Source organism: Plodia interpunctella, chromosome 11, assembly GCF_027563975.2.
Source record: "Plodia interpunctella isolate USDA-ARS_2022_Savannah chromosome 11, ilPloInte3.2, whole genome shotgun sequence".
NCBI classification, from domain to species: domain Eukaryota; kingdom Metazoa; phylum Arthropoda; class Insecta; order Lepidoptera; family Pyralidae; genus Plodia; species Plodia interpunctella.
Window position 1 is genome coordinate 3571305 of NC_071304.1, and position 22471 is coordinate 3593775.

Sequence of the window (22471 nt, forward strand, 5' to 3'; positions counted from 1 at the left end):
ATGGATTACATAGAAAATACTTATAGTATACGCCCAATAAAGTAGTGAACCGAAAATAAGCACATGCATATCATTAAACACAAATTTGCTATGATAGGACATAGAAGAGAAGACCTAGTTAGAGTCTGTCTAGCGAGTTGTGGTACAACAAAATCGCGGCAAATTTAAAAATCTTTTAGTTGTTAACACTGAATATACCACGAAATATCCATAGATATCAGAATATGGTAATATCAATTTGATACTTTCACTATTTTATTATATATACATATACTTATGTTTAAAAATCCTTGACTAAATCTCTACGTATATAATATAAAATAATTACGAAATCTTTTATGCGTACATTACAACTTTTGCGTACTCTAATAATTAGCAGTAGGTATAGTCTTTATTTTTTTCAAATCGTATCTTTAATTCCATCGTCATCTAACCCATCTAGAAAGAATTAGGCATAATTTACTAGAAAATAGTCACATAAAACGGGTAATTAGAAATTATATTTTGCCTGCTGTTGAAATACCATTAACGTATATAAGATTTAATAAATACGTTGTACGTACTTCCAAACTTTTGGATCGGATAGTATAACTCATCGTAGCAATCAAATAAAACCTAGATATCCGGTTAAGCTGTTTCAGATATTGTTTACTGCTTATATGAACAAACATCGGAATAACCACAGATATAAGAACATAATGTTATTATATATGTGGGAGTAGAATAACCTACACTGTTTACTAGTGTGGAAATAATCATTAATCATGTATCAAATACACACCTATATACAAGAAATGTCTTTGAACTGCGGAGAAGTGATAGCAACACAATAGTCTAGTGAGTTTATGGCATCTCGTTTATTCCCTTTGTTCAGTGAAATACTACGGGGGTTTGATACTCATCTGCAATTCCATATGATAAATTAAAAATTTGTGTAGGTACTTAATAGATATATTGAAAAATAAAGCAATGGTTTATGTTTCAGTGTATCTAGAAGCTAAATTTCATTACTCAGGAATTCAACATCACATTTGGATCATATCCGGCTCGAAGGATTCATTATGAATATTTTTATCTTTTAATTACCTACCCGCGGCGGCGGCGCGTGATTTCATTCAAAGAAGTTTACGTAGAGGAGAACATTAATTTAAATAATAACCGACTAATGAAGTTAATTACTGGAAGTATGATATACCTAATCTGTGACATAGTCGACACTAGGTCGAAGCACGTCCTTCGACCTAGATACCCAAACAAATAAATAGAATACATACCTACATTCACAACCATCTCTAGATGGAACCAATTAGAAAAATATATTCATTAAAAAGTTTATTACTATAACTGGTGTCCCGGCCGACGATGATTGAGACACGTTACTTACTGTCCATGTAGGTACGTTATAAATTTAAGTATTTTCCGTTCAGTCGGACATGGATCGCCGAGTTCCCACATCCAAAGTTACCGGGTTCAAGTTACAGCCAATTTTGTAGTTTCTCGGTTGAGCTCAATTTAATTTATTGATTTGAAATTATGCGCCCTGGCACGCTTGACTAAGTTTCTGTGTAATAGTTTAAAATAAATATTTTCTTTATAATAATTATTGAATCTGTTATATAAAAAAATAAGGTGGTGAAGTTTCTCGTGCGACTTTTGTTGTAGCGTAGGTATTTATTGTATTCACTTTCATTAAGTATAAGCATTATCTCTTAATGGAGCTAATGGACAATTTAACCCTTTCTCACCCAACGATAGATATTTTTAGCTGGACTTCGGGAATAAATCCAAAATTGTTCCTCTTTTACAGATAATAATGTGCCTGCATAAATGGAGCAACTTTGTGCTTACAAATTATTTCGAACAAATTAGTCCGAAGTAAAGTTTTACTTCGGAGTAATTTGTGTTCGTTATTCAACTTCCTATAAACGGTTGATTATGTATATACCTAGGGGAGGTAGAGATTGGATTTTATTAGTCCCTAGGTTGAAGCCCCTTTGTCCTTCCACCTTCTCCATACTTTTTGAAGTATGGAGAAGGTGGAATACAAAAATTCAAGAAAATTTGTTGAGTACTTTCGCATATAATTTATAATATGAGTTAGGATTTTTGAAATAAGTATATACAGATACGCTGTCACGTCTTTATAGCTTATGAGAGCTATAAAAGACGTGAATCGAATGTCACGTTTAGGTGAATTATTGATGGAATTGGAATTTAGATATAGTGATACTAGCCCAGACCACAGGTTACAGTTACCCCAGACTAAGAAGAATCCAGGTATACATCTTATGTTATGCCTCAAGGCAGCAACTGACAGTTAATTTAGTAGGTTCATTATATCATTGAAATGAGGTAGTTTTATAAGGTAGGTTTATTATATCATTGAAATGAGTTCCCTTATCGTTATGATATCCCTTCTTATATGTTCCCTTAGCGATATGTCGATAAATAATATGTTTTGTGTTTAAAAAAAAAACGTAATCGTAGTTCTTATGATCACCGCTACCAAATAAGGTTGTCTGCGAAATAGCAAAATAGCATATACCTATAGGTTGTATACTAGTATACATACAAACGAGTATAGATTACGTATACCTAAAAAGTAATGTTGTACCATGCCATTTTTGTAACGACGAAAGTTTATTTCGTATGATTTAATGTTACCACAGAATGTTACCTACGTCATGCCAAAGTTCACGAAAAAACTTTTGCCTGATATCGCCGGCGGCAGCCTAAATGTTAGCTAACTTTCCAAATTTCCGTAACAATCTGTCAGAAGATACATCCAAATACATAAATTTACTTATTCTGTTTCACTGTCGGATGTTCTGATTCGATGTTCCGTTGGAAAATATGGCTCGTGATTTCGACGAAAATGGGTCAAGCGTGTAACGGGGTGTTTACGATTAAACCTTCTTACGGATGTCGGGGAATCGTTTCGGTGTTATTGGTTGAAAAGAAAAGTAACTCTTAAATAATTTTACACTAAGTACGATTAAAGAGATTAAAGAGTTTTTGTCGCCGCCACGGGTGCCGACAGCGGAGTGCAAGGGTGTGCAATTGTATCCCCCTGTCTGGAAAGAAAGTACATAGAAAAATTACATATGTTTTCCCGTCTGAACCAGTAGGAAAGTAATGCTATTCGAGTGTGTGTATATAATTACATCATTCGGGTTAGACCTAGGTGTAACCAACTGCAACCAGCTCCACCTAGGTCTAGCTCAAGATAAGTACGTTACACCTAGGTCTAGCTCAAGATAAGTACGTTACACCTAGGTCTAGCTCAAGATAAGTACGTTACACCTAGGTCTAGCTCAAAATAAGTACGTTACACCTAGGTCTAGCTCAAAATAAGTACGTTACACCTAGGTCTAGCTCAAGATAAGTACGTTACACCTAGGTCTAGCCGGCTAATAAACCTAGGTCTAGCCGCAATTCGGGGTTCAGCCGTATATATTACCTAGATGCAGATGCACTTCTCTAAAAATAATCGTGGCGGCGCCGCGGCGCAACGCCTTTGGCTGCCGGTCAAAACGACAATTTTAAGTTTCATTAAATAGTCCATTCACAAAAGTTTTGATGTCGAAACGTTTCTACTTATAAACCTTCCAGTAAAATTTGAATTGCGTGGGTAGGCAATGTGCGTAGGCAATTAAGGCGTCAAGGTTGATGTCAAATATAGCTTCGATGTGGTGAAGATTAATGGGATGGATTAAATAAGTAGGCACCTTAGATACCTATTTACCTGCCATATTACATACTTGTAGCTACTTTATTAGATGCTTATTTAATTCCCATCAATCTTACAAATTCATCAATAAGTATGTACCTAAGTGTCCGAAAACGTCGCTCGCTCAATACTTTGGGCAATTAGTAGCCTAACTCGGCTTCCTCACTAAGCGACTACATGCGCGATGTGTAGCGATGCATAGCGTCGCTACACGTCGCTCTATGAAGAAGATCATCTTTTATGAAGGATTATGGGAACAACACAATCATCACACAAGTGTAATAAGTCCAAACGCGTCGCTTCAGTCTATGTCTATGTAGTCTATGGGCAATATATATGGGAAGCGATCTGATTTATTGCATTATGGTAATAGGCTGTATTGAAAGTCAAGATAAGTATCAGGATTCAGGGGTTGACTGTCAAATAAAGAGCCTTTGTTTGGAATGCCGGTCGGATATCTGCTGTCACAGGCAGAGGCAAAAACAAGAGAAGTACGTACCATGGTATTATGTAACAACGCAAGTATTTAATAGTTTCCTTATTTGAGTAACTAGTTGTTGCTTTTAGTACATTTGCTGAATTTTAATTAACTAAATTGCCAGTCAACTTTCCGCAATCTTATTGGAACACAAATACATACATTAATTGAATTACTAATTTAATCCGTTCAATGTTTACAGAGAAAATAGACTGGCTCAGCTGGAGTTTTGCTTACTTAGTTGCAGAAACAGAAATGTAAAATAGTTCAATACAAAGTACAGTGTGATGGTAAACTTTGAAATTGTTAATATTATTTTTATTTTGTCTGAAATTAATACAAAATTGGCATTTCATATCTGGTTGTTCATATTTCTGCTTTCGCGTTTATATTGTCTTCTACAAAAATACACTGTGTAATTGAATAAAAATAATGGGAAACGAATCGATTGATGGGCGAATGAGCTAGAGAGTTTCTGAGTCTTTTGCGGCGAATGACAAGCAATACAAAAATAACGTGTTTGAGATTTAGAATTAAGTGACTTTAGGTCTATAGGTCGGTTGGATGAGAGAAAGATAATCAACGCCATGTGTGAGACGAAGACAAATTGAGGGCATCAGGGCGAATCTCGTTGGGAACGTCATCCGTCTTCGTCATGTCACCATTTGTACTAATGCTGCAGTAATGCATGCCTCTTATGAAAATCCATGAATACTGAGAAATCTTGATCACTATGTCCAAAAGCTAAAAGATTGTATTATTGTAAAGATAAAGTTTTTTTTAACTGTTTGCCTTATATGCCTTAATATGGTTAGGGTTGCCAGACCCAGACTTATCTTTTCCTGACAAGTCTTAGGCCACGAACAAAATTAGTTTCGGTGTCCGATCCATGTTTAAACTAAGTACCTAGATCCGGTGGCGGTTATGCTTTTTTTTTTTAATATATTCTTACACAGTTTTACATACGTGTTTGTTTATATTAGCGCTAAGTATATTTGGCTTGACTGAGCTGACTATTGAAGATTTTTTTCACATAAAAGCTAGTATTTGTGAATTCTGAGACAGCAAAGTGAAATTACTGGACACGGTACAACATGGTAAATGTCGACACACAGTTACTATTTCATATCTAATATCACTCTTAAATAGTGAATTACATTAAATGAACTAGGTGGCATCCTGGAGTAGCTATAGACGCAGCGCAGCCAGACTCAATCAGATACAGGGTCTGCGATCTCGGCGACGTCTGCTAGGTCGTTGAACGTCAGCTACATTGAAGAAAACAGGTTCACGTACGTTAATTTAAGTAATAAATATATTAGGACAAATGAGCTAGCCCCAAAGTAAGTTCGAGACTTGTGTTACCCATAATACAGTACCTATCCCAATACTAACTGAACGATACTATATTTTATAACAAATACATATATAGATAACCATCCAAGACCCGGGCCAATCAGAAAAATATAATTTTACATCATGACCCGATCGGGGATCGAACCCGGGACCTCTCGGTTCAGTGGCAAGAACTTTAGCACTGCGCCACCGAGGTCGTCATAATACAGTACATAATATGTACTTAGTTATAAGAAATAGCTTACCTAAAATGTAACAAACCTCACTTCTCATTGAAGAGACTATGGCACATCCATCCAGACTCTAAGCCCTCATTGGAGAGGCCTACACTACATGTAGCTGCGGCTGCAAGTACCGGCCGCTTGACCCACTTCCGAGGCGGAATCGCACTCATTCTCAAGCTCTCTCAATGGAATCACAATCAAATAGAAATAACGGATGTCTTACGAAAATATTTTATTCTATCTTTCGATACTTTCGGATTTAAAAAGCTTTAGTTATTTAACTTCCTTTCTTTTTGTTATATTGTTTCTTTTTTGTCCTCTGTGTTTTTAATTCTTTTTGCCGGTTGACTAGAAAAGATATGTAGAGATAATAATGGCGGATTTGTCTCATGGATCCATGAGGCAAGTCCGTATTTACTATCACTATTTCTGTTCCTTATATCTTTTTGTTCCCAATGAACTTATATAAAACAAACACTTTGCTTGTGAACTTGTGAACACTGTTATGAAATTTTAATAAATGAAATAAAAAGTTCACAACATTTTAAAATTAATAGTTTCGATTGAAGATTGACACTAAATTCCAGACAGAAAAATGTTTGCGAAAAGGAAATTTTAGTTCGTGCTCGTATCACATAACATTCAAAACCAGTAAAATGTCAGAGTGGCGTCAGGGACGTCGTCGGAGGATATTGACAAATAGCAAAAAATTCTCCGTAAATTATCCGTCCTAGCTAGCACTCGCAATTTTCACCAAGGCTTTACTGAACACAGAAAATATTAGACGAATTTGAAAAATCCCTCAATGTGCCACAGTGGTTATCATGGAAAGTACTTTGGGTCGATCCTTTGATTCGACCTGACGTTCGCCTGTTTACTGCGCTCATATAAAATTGGTTTTCCGAAATCGATCTGATGTTTGGCGTTGGTTTCACACCGAATATTCTCGTGTCAATAAATCGCATAGCAAAGTAGAATCGAGATCGTAGCGCCTACGAAATACTACGGCGTAGGCCAGCGTAGCAGCTCTACAATACCATCCATGCGCATTCCTTTCATTCGTTAGTCTATTCTTTTCTATTAGGATTACTGTGACGTAAAATGAAATATGACAAGATATCGCTTATCAATACGTGACTCTATAATAAAGATATCTAAATATAAGTTCCTTTCTCACAGATATTTGAGGCAGGCTCGCTACTTAATTTTATTTGTTTACGTGATGTTCGATGCAGCGTAACAATTAAATTCTCATAATAATATTGTTTGCACTAAATCTTCTCATTAAACATTAAAATCACCGTAAAATAGACAAATTCAATCAACGGCGATGGCTGTTATGAATTGGCGAACCGAGTAATATAATATTTATTATATTTTCTTTCATTCAAAATAAGCATGTGCTTATCTCGAATGAATGGCAGAGTCCTTAAGCCCTTTCAATTGTATTTTGCCAAAATACATATTTTCACAGAATAATTATTATATGAAGGGCTCTTTTGGTAAATTAAATTTTGATAACGACGCAATAAGAAGGGAAGAATGGGCATTAATGATTCTATGGAGGGCATTTATTCTTGTAATATTTTAAATGGGAAGGTATTAACAATTAAAATTTATAACAAAATTCCAGAATAATGTAAATATTTAAATATTTTATTTTTAAAGGACCTCAGTTTATTACCATATTTTTAATTATTAACTCATATAATTTATATAATGATATCGATGTAAATAGATTATATAATGATATCGATGTAAATAGTATTGATATAATATAGTAATGATATAATTTTATAAATATAATACTTTTATTTTTATGGCATGATAGAATTCTTTCTATTTAAATTTGCATACCCATAGCCAGTAGTAATAATATCTTACACCGAGAATACACACAACTTTTGGTTATTGGTTTGGTTATACAGCAAATCGAAAAATTTGAAATCTTCTTATAAAGAATCCTGCGATTAAAATAAATCAATTTAGACATCAGTATATCTGCTAAAATATTATTATTCCTCTCAGGAAATCATAAATAATGCGAGTTTACACTGGCTTTCGCCCAAATTTGCAAACTGGGGCGGCGTTAAGTAGCGTAACATAGAAATCTGGAAAGACTCCATAAAATCGTAAAAATACGAACATTTCTACAGCCAATGTGTAATTTTTAATACGCAGGTATTGGTAGTTATGCATGCCAATATAATAGCATATATATATGAGCTACGCGATGGCTGTCCCATGCGTCAACTCGTGAACAGGTGCTGCCAGAGGGAACTGGTCATCTCGTTTCTCATATATTTTCATGTAAGTTAATTGTGTTTCACATCGATATATGTATATATATATATATATACCTGTTTTGATATACCTTTTGACTATGTACATTATGTACTTTTATTGTGATTTGACTGACGAGAAAAAGTGCCTGTGAAGGTCTAATTTTAATTTGAATTATTGAATTTGAATTTTATGTGATACTAGAACAAAACTTTATGTGGTACTATCCTTCATATTCATACATATTGAATTAGTTTCGATGAAATTTGGTCCCCAAAAATTATGCACTACCTATCTACTAAAATATTATTGACTTAAGATTTTGGAAAGCGTATAACCAAAAAACAAATCCAATTAATTTATAAAAATAAATAGCAAGATTATATAAGCTCTTGGCGATTTTTATTCGTGTAAAGGTGTTCATTATCTATCATTCCGTGTGCTCTATCTAATATCATCAGTCATACAAAGCGTTGGTCGTAAAGCGTAGCCATTTCAGAAGAAGGTCACAGGTCTTATAGCAACGAATGTAACCAGAAAAATAATGAAGGACTATTATCCTATTTATTAAACCCAATATTAGATATTATACCGAGAAAAGATAGCCACCCTACATTTTTCAATACAAGCCAGATATTATATTTCTTACATTTGATTCGATTTTGAACTTAAATAATACTTATTGCATTACATTCCAAAATACCGTAAAAATATTCCTTTGTTTGTGCTTAGATATTATTCGAAGCCTTAATTATAGTATATTTCCAAGCGCAGCCTGATCCAAGCACTTTAATGCGAGATGACTTGCATTCCAGACACTGAGATGCTTTGATCCTATAATGTAATTCAGTCAAAACGACCACCTCGAGGATACTGTGTAACTACAAAGTTTACCCTTGGTGTTACAAAGTACGCCCACTCAGGCGTATTTTTCAATTTACACGTTAAACGAACACGAACGACCAAACATAGATAATTTCGGGGTGGGTGGCTGATTTCCAAAACAGTTATATTTCACCTTTTCGAAAAAACAAAATTCATCGAATGATAAAATCTATACGCTGGTCTTGACAGCTCATAGGCAACAATAGCATTCCCGAAGAAGATTGACGTCAGGCAGGCGGCCAGTTATAAAATCAGCAGTGAATCTTTAAAATATAAAGTTTTATTTCTCCCTTAGCCCCGGGTTTCAGGCGTTATAGCTGTGAACGCATGTAGTAACACGCATGTAGGATGAGGTGAAGACAAATTGTGTAGCCCCGATGCGGTTCAATAGACACCACGTTTTGATCCCTTCTATCTATAGAAAAATATGTAAAATGCTTTTGTCGAGTCAAAACGCTTTCGTCAAAAAATGCTATTCAAATAATGAAAAAGTATTTTTTACAACAACCTTTTTTATTATATATTCTAGTGCAGAAAGTCAAATTCAAATTCATTTAAAGTGAAATGCTTTGTGAGTTTCACTTTGTGAAAAGTTTATTTTTTAGAATAAAATATGGAACTTTTGTTGATTCGGTAAATCGGATTTATAAAAATCAATTTCAACAGAGTAAAGTTATTTTTAGTAGGTATACCTGCTAAAATAAATCAAAAATAATCCGAGTTCACACTGGCGTTCACCCAAATTTGCGTCTGTCTGGTAAGACAACATAAAATCATGTACAGTCGACCGCATCTCAAGTTACCCTGCATAGATCTTTATGCAGCGGTGATAGGGGCGAAATGAATTTGGGTAGCTTGATATACTGTTGACTGTACGAACATTTTTACAACCAATGTATATGTATTATTACGGTGTAGTAAAGGATATTTTACGATTGAAGTGTTATTTCAGACAAAAAGTCCGCACTCGGATAAAAAATTAGCAAATGGAAACAATTTGACTTTCATAAACATTTATTTTCTATAAAATAATACAGGGTAATATTTGGTCATTAATGATTCGTTTTTAAATGCTCTTTTAGGATTTCATTTAACACTAATTTAAACTAATATAAATACATTACATATATATAATAATAATTTACACATTGGTACAGATACATACATGATCATTTATACATTCTCTTTATATATATTTAACGTGAAATTATAAAAATAAATTAGGTAGGTTTAATGACATTTTAAATGTTTGGCGTACTAGGTTGCTGTAAGTTAAAAGTTCGTTTGGATTTTAATTTTTTATGCATTTTGGATTACGGCGCTTTTCGGGAAACTTTATAGCCAAAACTTGGATATGAGTTTAAAAAAAGACAGCTTTAATTCAAATATCTCATTCATCTTCTAAGGTTTTAGCTAAACTTTTACTGTCTAATCCCAATTTCGTACAGAAGTCGTAATCATAACATTTTATGAAGGCGTTTTAGAGACACTTGCTAGTCAAAAGTACGTTGTATATTTCAAGACCCAAGATTCAAATTTGAACACGAATATTGCAATCTACTGATAGCGTCGATACACACACTGTAAAATATTTTGTCCCTACCTTTGCACTAAATAACGCTATCAAGGCTTTGGTTTGAAAAGTTTAAGCACTTTTTCTTCAAAGCCTGAATTTACTATCACAGTTAAATTAAACGTCAGTTCGTTTACATTTCATTAAATTCTTAGTTTGTATAATTTAAATTCTCATTTTTTAAACTCTTTAAGTATTTTAATAGCTAATTTGATACATTCACTCACATCAACTAACAAATATTCTACTCAAATATTTAATTAATAATTTAAAACTTACTAAACAAATGTATATACAAGACACATATTTCTCTATATATCTATACATCGGATAATGTAATATACATAGACAAAATACAATAGGATAGGATGAGAACATTTCATATTAAAGAGACATGTATTCAAGTATACAAGAAGTAAAAGAACGTATTAACTTTCTGTGAACACCAAATCAATTGTAAAAGCAATCACGCATTGATATATACTTCGTCTTTGCTTTTGACGGGATAGTCTTTAGGCGGCAGCTTATAGCTGTCTCGTATGTATGCGAAGCGGTGGAAATTGTAGAAATACTCTTTGCCATCAGGAGAGAATTGCGGATAGAGGGTGTACGCGGGGAAGCTGAGGTCAGAAAGGGAGTCCGCCAAGGCGTGCTTGGCGAACTCCTGCTTGTACCGTCATGATTGCTCCCGGTAGTTGGAGCGCTTCGTGCATTTCTGCTTGAGGATGTAGCACAAGGCGATCGCTATGAGAATTGCTATCGCTATCGCCATACTGATGCTTATCCATATTATTTCTTCGTTGATACCGCTCGTTGATTTACCTATTACAAAAATAAATGTTTAAAATGTTTATTGTAGTAAAAATTACATAAATCTATTATATTCACCATATATAAATAAAGATGTTAAGAAAAGACAATGTGATGACAGAGGCAATGTATTACGTACTTAAGTATGTACACTATCGTTGAAAGAAAGGGTTATATTGATTCTTCAGCTAATGTTTTGAAACCTTATTTGTTCTTAAATAGTTCAATATAAAAATAATATTGCTTTCGAAATATTCTATTCCATCTTAGAAGTTGGAGATAAAACTTTAGAATGTTTACTATGAAAAACTGTCTTCATGGATTACACTATTTTCTGGAAAGAGCTAAAATGTGATTATTTCAATGAATTCTTCAGTGTTTCACGGAAATTAGGTATTCTAAAAACATCATTTATAATTACAACAACAACATTCAATAAAACAACAACATTCGTGTATACAATGCGTAACTTTTATTCCTCAGTAGGGTATCGACAATTTTCTTTGTATTTTTCTTGCAGACAGCAATGTTGAAAGTACTTCCGCCGTGTTATTTGCTCCCCGGAGCTTGCTCGTTCAACCGTAATCGACATTGGGGATAACTTCATCTTTACTCTTTTAACTTGGCACATTCCTCTTGGATATTGTATAAAACGTATATAATTTAAATTATACAGCTCTTAAGATATGATAGACATAACATTGTGTTAAATGGTAAATAAACAAAATATTCTCAGCGATGAGAAATCATAATTGGCGAAGCAAGAAAACGGTTTATAAATTATTATCTCATATCAGAATTACTCGAATATTCAAATCATTTCATTGAATCTAATTTCTTTATCAATATTTTTTTAAACTATAGCTGTGAAAACTGGGTCACGCTAACAGTACGATAGTGATATGTACTAGGCAATATTTTATGATAGAAGCGATTTTTCCCAACAACGATCGTCTGAGAGCGTGATGGCTATATATTTAAACCGACGGAGATTAATTGAGCATTTTCAGTATAGTTAGTTTGTAAACTGTGTAACCTTCGGATTCATTACTGACGTCAATCACTTTAATTCATAATGTACTTTTCCACTACTACTTACTTGTCGTCAGTCAAGTCAGATGCCTTTAGGCTAAAAATAAAAATCTGACACCAGGTGTTTATTGCTAAACACTTGACAAGAAGATATACTTAACAGAAAAAGCGATAAAACTAACTCACACCTGCATATTTTCCAATTATAATTTTGTACGTTTTAATAAGGGAAGAAGAAAAATATGTTTTCTTCTAAAAAGAAGGTGCTTATTAAAATGTACGTTTGTTTTTAAAAGCCTTTGACATACTCATGTGATTTTTTTAAAAGATTTAACCTCCTGTTTCCGGGTTCACCGCGAGTTTATCTGATTGTGGTCGAAATAAATTAAAGAAAAAATAATGTTAATACATTATTTATAAAGATAATTCTTTACCTCCTTTCTTATTGGAGTAGCCGCCCACTTTGCCTGCGACACGCGCCGACACCTCACCCGCGGTCACCAACACCACTGCGCCTGTCTTCACGCCCATACGACCTGCACATCGCAATAATAAAATTAGTTACAATAAAAACAAAATAAGTTAACATTAGTTAAGTTAGACAGAACAAGCTTGTAAAATAATTCATTTTACAAACTTTTATTTACTTTCACCTGTCTCGCCTATACAATACTATAATCAAGTGAAACTTACACACGTTACCTTAAAATTGTGATAGGAGTCAAATTCTGTCTTCTCTTACAGAAGATTGTTAACAGATCTTATTGAAAATCGGGTATAATTTACGATACGCACTTCTAAGCTCCAAAATTTAGTGGACGTAAGGATATTTTAAGATTTACTTAGGCATTGTACATTTGAGCTATATAAAACAGATAAAGAGATAAAACGAACACGATAATAATTTCGAATAAAAATTATTATACATTTTCGTGCGGCTTGTTTAAAAAAAATCTAATATCTTACCTATAACGACAATCTTCATTTTGATTTTTTCCGGGCGTACTGTATAGCTTCCTTTGCTGGTCTCAATTATGCAGGGCTCGTCGTCGTTTCACCTTCATTATATTGCAGTACCTGTAAAAAATATCCTTTTATAAAAGAACATCAGTTTGGTGTAATTTAACGTAACTTTCGCGCCTTCCAAAAGGTTCGTTAAACGTAATGTTTTTTTCGGAGCAGGCTTTTTAACGATTGGCAAGCGTGAAAGCGACATAAAATATGCTTATTTAGTTGAGACAACTACCATGTACTTATGTATTCTATAGATTTTGTGTCTAATTACATATAAATTGGTTATAGTAGCATTGTACACTCAAACTGAAACTTCCACTCACAATCTACCGAATGAATAATGACGTAGATAACATAATCACGTTCTATTGATTAATTGCCGAAACGGCAGTGGTTAACTGCACATGGCGGAAAACCGCAATTGCTTTCACTTCACTAATTATAACTAAATATATAACTCGATAGTGTAGTGCTAGTTCTTATGCAGGTCTAAGTTTTAATTGAAGTGACGCGTTATAATAAATCTAGCTACGTCCGAGGGCTTCGCTCCCGTGGGAATATTAGGAAAAGTCACTCAGAAACAATGTAGTTTCCTAATGGTGAAAGAATTTTATAAATCGATACAGTAGTTGGGATAATTAATTTAGATACATAAAATCACTTCCTGTTTATAATATTAATGGAGAAGTGAAGTAAAAAGTAAATAAAAATCAGAATCGAGGTAAACTTTTTGTAACAAATACTTATTCTTTAAAATTAATAAACCCTTCGTGAAATTGATGACGACCTCGGTGGCGCAGTGGTAAGTTCTTGCCACTGGACCGAGAGGTCCCGGGTTCGATCCCCGGTCGGGTCATGATGGAAAATGATCTTTTTCTGATTGGCCCGGGTCTTGGATGTTTATCTATATATGTATTTGTTATAAAATATAGTATCGTTGAGTTAGTATCCCATAACACAAGTCTCGAACTTACTTTTGTGCTAGCTCAATCTGTGTGATTTGTCCTAATATATTTATTTATTCATTTAATTAATTTTACGAGAGCGGTATCCGTTTTGCAGTCATTTTAACCAAATTATTCATTCCCTTACTCCGCCGCTCAGAGTAATGGAATGGAATATTGGTCGACATTGCTTACCATTCGCTATTCGCTTCAAATTCCTCGAAAACCTTGCTTGTATATTGGAATGTTTTGGAAAATATCATAGAGCCACCACTAACATTAAATCTATCTACTCAATTAGGCGCTCCATTTAAACTACGAAACTCATAACAAAATATTTAGTGAACATTATTTCGATATGTAGTTGATATTCATATCTATTGACTTTGATTTAATTTTAATGAATAATTAGAGACTTGTAATTCTTATTTTCGGAATATCAGAATTCGATAAAGTAAACCTAAATGAACCTTTGTCAATCGAAGTAGAATATAAAATAACAAAACAAGGCACCTGGATTGTAATTATTTTTTAAAGTACCTCGACTCTCATTTCTGTATGATCTTTTTATTTCTTCTCTTTCATAATAAATGTCATCAGAAGGTATTCATATAATCCGAGCATCTAAATATAATTAGATTTTTCTCCCTGAAGCAGATACTGTAGCCAGCGTATATTAAATATAGATGACGTCACATGACACGAACTAATAGCATTCCTTGAGCTGAGATCCAGGCAGTGTATGTGTATGTATGAGTATGTGTATGTGTATGCATTTATGAGATACGAGTAAATTATAGTTCGCTGCGCGCAGATACCTTTTATCTACGTATACTCGTAAGTCTAAAATTACTTCCTGATATGTAAGTATATTATAATGTTGCATGGCTTTCAACAGAATTCGATCGCCCGCGCATCGTGCGATGTACTGCGTAAATGTAATCGAATAGAAATTTACATATAAAATAAATAATTCAGTTCCCAGTGAATTGAGTCAGTAATACGATTTATGTTGGTGGCTGTCCTCGATAAATTAACTTGAGGCAGCCCGCTGTCTACTGTGGTTTCTCTTGGTCGAAGACACTTTCAAGTGCTAACATTTCAATATGCTAAACTATTTGTATATTTGTAACAACACACCGTATGTGTAAAATAGATTGAATTGGATCTCGTACCTAATACTAAACTTAGTTGCGACCTTTTGTCTGTAACATAAAATCTTGTTAGCAATCAGAGATCCTTTTCATCGTCTCCCAGATAACTATCAAGGGCTTTGCTGTAAGGAATGCGACCAAGCTGTAAATACATCCCTGGGGGAAATTGAAAATTGCCTTCTCTCCGAATGGATAACCTTACTAACAAGGAACAAGGTATTATTTTGAATAATAAGACTTTTAACAAATTTTTATGATTCCACTTGCGAGTTGCAACCCATATTTTGCAATTTATTTGTCAGTCAACAAGTTAATTAATTTCAAATTAACATTTTTTGTTGATAGGATCACCGTAGCACCGTTAATGAAACGGAATTGTTCCAGTGGAGTCTACAATGGTTCGGTGAATTATGTGGCAGGTGCACGTGTGCTCATCATATTAACATAGCTTGCATAAATAATAATTAAATCGTGACAAGTCCTGCAAAACTGAAATGTCGCTCTATTTATATAAATATCTTGCACTTTGATACCCGTTGAAAGTATATAGGTATATATATAGGTAAGCAATACGTACTCTGTACTACTCAGGTATTTCGATGTATTCAAAATTATTAACTTAACATCAAAGTTTATATTAAAATGTATATGAGTATTGAACCGAGAGTGTACCTAGTTATACTTTTAGTTTAGTTAGTGTGTCCAGCTGGACTCAATGATACGAACGGGTGTCACGGACGGACATCAAATGGAACTCCACATTCGCATGAAAATACGGGGAATCGAACGGCGGGCATCGGGAAATTGCGGGCGCACGCCAATTAGGTTACCTACGGGAATGTCGCTAACAAACGGATGTTTTGAAACTGGACTTGCCTATTCCATTTTTAAAATAAATCTGTGTTTCCGTATTTAGGTGCAATGTAGGAATGTTTACTAAATATTCATAGAATTTGATGAAATGGACCCTCAGACCACACACACTTAATGAAATTCCCTATTATCTATTTATAAACGTGGAAAAGTGTGATGATGTTTGGCTATTTTTAATTGTTTCACGTACCGCACGGATTTCGATGTAATTTGGTACACAAGTAAAGTCTTTGAATAACTTTCTGTTTGGTCAGTCAGTGTACAATCGCCCAACTTTCACAGTTGGTCATTAACCCAGAGGTCGCGAAGAGGGATAATGAATTAAACCTTGAGGGTTATTCAGCAATCCCATCGGTTTCATTAAGTGTGAAGTGATGTTTTCTGAGCAAATTAACATCACCCAGATTTATGTTTGTGTCGTTAGCTTTTGTCTAATACAAGCTGCGTCCCTTTTTTTTTTGTTTACCCAGGAGAATGCTTGTTACGCACTGCGTGTGGGACTCCTGGGCCGCTAGTCGGCCCAGCCTACCCACTAAACCCCTGGGGCGTTTCACGCTGCCGTTATGGGGGACGTCACGAGGTCGCTAGGCATTTCACCGCGACGCCCCCCCGGCCGGCCTTTCGGCCCCGACCTGGGCGGACAGCAAGCACAAGTGCTAACAACCGCCCCTTACGCCACGCGAGCGTGGCGCGCATCAAGCCCATTCCGCACACCAGTCAGAAAGCTGTCGGGGGGAGCGGGCATCACCGACCGCTGGTTCTGAAGGGACCAGCGATCACAACACACACAACACACACACAAACTCTTGGGAGCCACAGGGCGCAAGAGGTGATAGGCAGGTGACACCCACACATTGCACCCGATACAGAGGCAGCCACCCTTCGGCCGCAGAGGATAGGGGGATCATCGAGAGACATACCGACTCTCCTCTTCCCCTGCGGCCCCACCGCACCGTGTTCAGCGCCACGGCCGTGCTGTGGTCGCGGAGGGCATACCCCCGCGACCCCACCTCTGGTCCCCTTAGTTTCCACATCCAAAGGCTGGTGGCGGGTCACCAGCCAATGGCAGTACTACCTAGGGGACCGTCCACCCGGCCCAGAGCACCCACCAAAGTCTCTGGGCCTTTGGTTCCTCTTGGTTCACCGGGGTGGCTGGTTGTGTCAGACCAGCCCCCCCGGTTACTAAGCCCATCGCGACAAAATGGGAACCCGTCGGAGGGAGACAAGCTGCGTCCCTGAGCTAAGCTACTGTAACTAAAATAATTTAATTAAATACGTAAAATGTATCGTATGTGACATAAGATTTTACGCAAAGTCACTTTAATTGTTCAGTTTTTTGTAATTACGTGATTTTGATTTCTTCTTTTTTGTTCTCATATGTAAATATATATTTAGATTTAGGAATGCTTTTTGACTAAATGGTGATCCCCAAACTTGTCATACAATGAAAAAAACAAAAAATCTAGTATCTATTAGTTTAAATATTTATTTGCCTAATTACTTAACACAGTTTCGTTTGTTAGTTTAAGATATTTTCGAAACTTATTATTGCAGATAAGAAAATGTGTTATGAGCACCCACAGATCTACACGAATTTGACAGTTATTTTATATATAGGGTCGTAAAACTGCCGAGAACGGTGTCAGCGGAATCCTTTCCCTCGTACTTAATAGGCGGGAAAAAAATATTTATCTCTTACACACGACATTATATGAGATAACATTAGAGTTTTTCTTTCGGTTTTTATATAAAACCGGAAGAAAACACCTACTAAATTATTTCATACTTTATTATTATAATTTTTTTCGGAACATTCTGAAACAGCTATACTTAGCTTTTGCCCGTCGCTTCGCCCGCGTATATTTCACACCGGAAAAGTTATTTTTCCGAGATGAGAGCAGATGCTATTTCCTTCTCCGTAATTCAAGCTACACATGAGTAAAATTTAAAGAAGGTTGAGCAAATAAAGCTTACAGGTAGCTTTGAGGTAACAAACAAACAAGCTTACTTTCGCATTTATAATATTAGTTAGGATAGATGACCACTGACATCTGACACATGTCCACGCCCATAATATTTTTTTGATATTTCTCACTATTCAGATGAACTGAATTGAAAAACCGGAGTTAATACACTGTTATTTTAACTTATATTGTGCTTGTACCACCCATAGAATACATAGGTCATGGAATAAGTAGGTACTCCGAACAGTACCTACTAATTCCATGATATAGGTACTTATTAGATTTGTCAATTGACGTCTTTGGAGAAAATGCTGAGGTGAAGTTTCTTCCGCCAATTATTATTTAACACAGAGACGGCCTTAGAAATGTCGCTCAATATAAATCATAGTTATCTATATAAAAATGAATTAATATATAGGTATAGGTATATTTTTCTTGTCTGATGATTTTCAGGCGACTTGAAAAAACCTAATACCAGTGTTAACAATGACACACTCGATAAGAAGAAAAATATGTGTTTGATCCGTGACGGATTTCCATCTGAATATTCAACAAACTTGGACCTTTGAAGTTCATAATGGGCAAACCAAAGTTGAAAATTGGTGCATTATGCACAGTCAGTATTAAAAGCAAAGTTGTTCAAGGCAAACTTACTCTGAATACTATTCATCCTAATTGTCCAATCAAACCAAAATTTATGATAAATACATACCTTACTGACAATTTGATTTCATTTTAACTTTATTTCAGGCAACAAGTTAACAACAATAACATAGGCCCATATTAATACATGCCCTGTGTACACAACATACCATATAATTAACATGTGTGTATTATGATGGAACAAGTTTTTGAATATACTTTTTTGTAGTTACACGTCGCATTACAAATAGGTATGTGAATACGTACTATTCATATTCATGAGTAACTTACCTTAGGTAGTTATTAGCAACTAAGACCTACACAAAATAAAGATATATCGGCTGTTTTGATAAAATCTCTTATTTGCTATAATGAATAAGTATTTATTATGATAAAAGCTTGTATATAAGGCGATGGTAGATCCTGTTTCAAGCCGTTCATTCGTTGCCTCTAAATAAATGGTCTGTGCTCTATACATATTGTTAAAAAGCGTTTTTGATTGATGTTAGAATTGTGAATCTACAGATTTCTCTCTGATGAATCAAAACCTTAGAAAGGTTCTACATATTACTACAAATCTGTACTATAAATTGTATTTAGAAATGTACTTAAGTCCTAAGTAAATATACCTACAAATTATTAATAATAGGTACATTGAATGCAACTTAGTAGTTATACTCAGTTTCTTGATTGTAAATAAATCGTATTTATATATGTGTCAGATTACGTAGATCTGATTATAATAAACCAAGTCAATCTAGGTCAAATAAATGCATACCCACAATATTAATAGTATTTTAATAAAATTGAGAATTGGTGACGTACCATAAAAACACAAAATGTGTCTCCGCGAAGACATTTTCCGGGACAAGAAAGTCAGAAACACTTAGCGGATTTTCACTTCACTCCGGGACTGGTCCGTGAAACGCAACGTTTTGGTACGCAGTCATTGTTACGAGAAGTTCGCTCGAGAGAGAAATCGAAGCGGGGGCACTACAAAGAGATCCTCCTGCGACGCCGTCCGGACGGGAACTGCTCACGTATCCAGCCTCACTCCCGGGAGTGCCTCGCCCTCAGCGGCGTAACTAGGTAACCGATTTAAGAGCCGCAAAACAGATTTAAGAGCCCAATGTGTAACGTAGTAAAAAAGTCACTACTCAGGTTCAGAGTCCCGTGTCGGTAGTCAGGATTGTTTGCCCTTAGCCAGGTTGCTATGGGCCCTAGTGAAAATAAAATCAGAGTATATATGTAAAAAATCATAGCTGATCATAGTCAGGGGTCCCCTGACCTTGGGCGTCCCTTGGCAACCCGACCGAACGGCATAGTCTAGGCGTCAGGTCCGAAGCTACGCCACTGCTCGCCTTTCTCCACTACTACGAATATAACTTCATTCCATGTTTTCAACGGCAGCTTTATATTCCGCACTCGATACGAGAGGGTAAATGATTTAGCGGAATTTAAACAGATGCTTTGTAGATAGGAAAGTGTTATTTTTGTTAGGGGAAAGGTAAACCTACTGTCATTTTACGGGTTGATTTAACGTTGTTATTTTCCAACTCAGTGATAAAGATTGGTACACTGCTTTCGACCTTCGGTAATTAAATTTGCTCTTTACTTTTTGGTAGGGAAAATGTTTAAAATATAATGCATTCCTCATTTTGATTTAACAAATGCCAAGATTCGCGTAAAATTGCCAAGCATACATCTATTGGATTGGGGTCAACCTTTGAGGTGAAACCTTTTGCTCCGGAAATGTAACAACATTGATAGTATTACTTGTTACTTTTCTATCTAGAAATTAATTTGTTACGCGACTATCTCTATAAAGAAAGTAATAATATTTATTTGATAAAATTTAGCTAATTACACTGTAGTGATCACGAAATATGACATACAAATACAATTCGACTAACCTAGAACGTTTTTATCCTCATTGAGAAATAATTAATTCCACATACAATCCTACATACCTAACTCTATTAGACAGTTTGTTATTTAGCGGACAACTTCTTTATTATTAATTTTACTACCTAAACATTATGCCAATGCAAAATTAACATTTTTCTATTAGATTAGCTTTTTTTAAAAAGTGTTGATATCAGGCATTTATCCTTATTGGGAATCCTGTATTGCCTTTGATCTATGAAGGCTTAATATTCCTTGTTCGACACTTGAAAATATGGAGTGGTTACGACCACTATGAGTCGGACTCATGTTAGCCTCTTGCCTTAGATCGTGTATGTCGTGGGTGTGGATCGTGGGGCGGGACCACATGCACGATCTAAGGCAAGAAGCTAACATGAGTCCGACTCACAGTTTATTACGAGCTAGCGGCCAAAACCATAATAAATCGTAAACGTAAACCTTGTTCAGGAATCACACCATTAATTGATGAAAACCGTACAAAAATCCGTCCGGTAGATTTGAGTTTATCGCGTACAGACAGACGACATAATTTTATTGTATGTTAAGATAAATATGACTTATTATACAAATACACATTGAACGAAATGATGAAAAATACAATCAAGTAATTCAACGAGAATAGATAAATAATTTAAACAAAACATAAATATTGAAATTAAATCTCTTTCTTTTCAGTTACTCGTAGCAACGTACTATGAATTCTTGAGAGCGACCCAAACCAAAAACCTGCAAGACATTGAATCAGAATTAAAGATTACTGGCGTTAATTGGAACTACCAACAATCAGCGTAAGAATAGGGTCATAATCTAATAATTATTCCTATTATGAATATATACGTTTGGTAATCTCATCAACTACAGACGAAGCCATAAATAATAATAATATGACTTCTTCATTGTCGTAATCCTCATGGCTGAGGGTCGTGGTCATTACGTGGAATGAAACACACACAACAACTTTCTTGACATTATTAATGGAGGGGTTTGCCATTGCCTTCTCCATTTCACACACAAGTTAATAATAATCAACCAGAGTGCAGGTTTCCTCACGATGTTTTCATTCACCGCAAGCAAGTGGTGGTCGATGAAAACTACTATAAATGAGTCAGATTTGTATACAAACTCATGTGGCACGAGTTGGATTCGAACCTGGGACCTTTCGATCCACAGGCGGGCGCCTTAACCATTACACCACCACCGCTTAATATGACAGTAATAATAACACAGCCACACAAAAAAAAAAGTTTTGGCCTGGGGGTCTGACTATGTCTACTATATGTTTTTGGGGTCGCTGAATCCGAATCCGAAGTCAATTTAACCCCAGCACGTCAGGGTTTGGACATAACCTCAAAAAACACTCTAAGATCCACTAAAAAAAAAAAATTTCGAGCTTTGGGTCTGACCATGTATACTATATGTTTTTGGGATCGCTGGATCCGAATCCGAGGTCAATGTAACCCCTGCACGTCAGGCTTTGGACATAACCTCAAAAAACACTCAACATTCATAAAAAATCCACTCACAAAAAATCCATTATAGAATCCAAGCCACGATAGTTTTGCTGTTGGTTTTCCTATTGGTTT

The 22471-nt window shown here is 35.3% G+C and overlaps 1 protein-coding gene across 1 annotated transcript; it reads right to left on the reverse strand.

Annotated features, from left to right (window-relative positions):
* Positions 1-9958: 9958 nt before the first annotated feature.
* On the reverse strand, positions 9959-20003 carry LOC128673859 (uncharacterized). Its single transcript, XM_053752012.2, has 4 exons — positions 19788-20003; positions 13338-13448; positions 12806-12907; positions 9959-11351 (listed from the first exon to the last, which is right to left on the reverse strand). The coding sequence occupies exons 2-4, from the start codon at positions 13354-13356 to the stop codon at positions 11206-11208; spliced, it is 267 nt and encodes an 88-aa protein (XP_053607987.1). The 5' UTR covers positions 13357-13448; positions 19788-20003; the 3' UTR covers positions 9959-11205.
* Positions 20004-22471: the final 2468 nt, after the last annotated feature.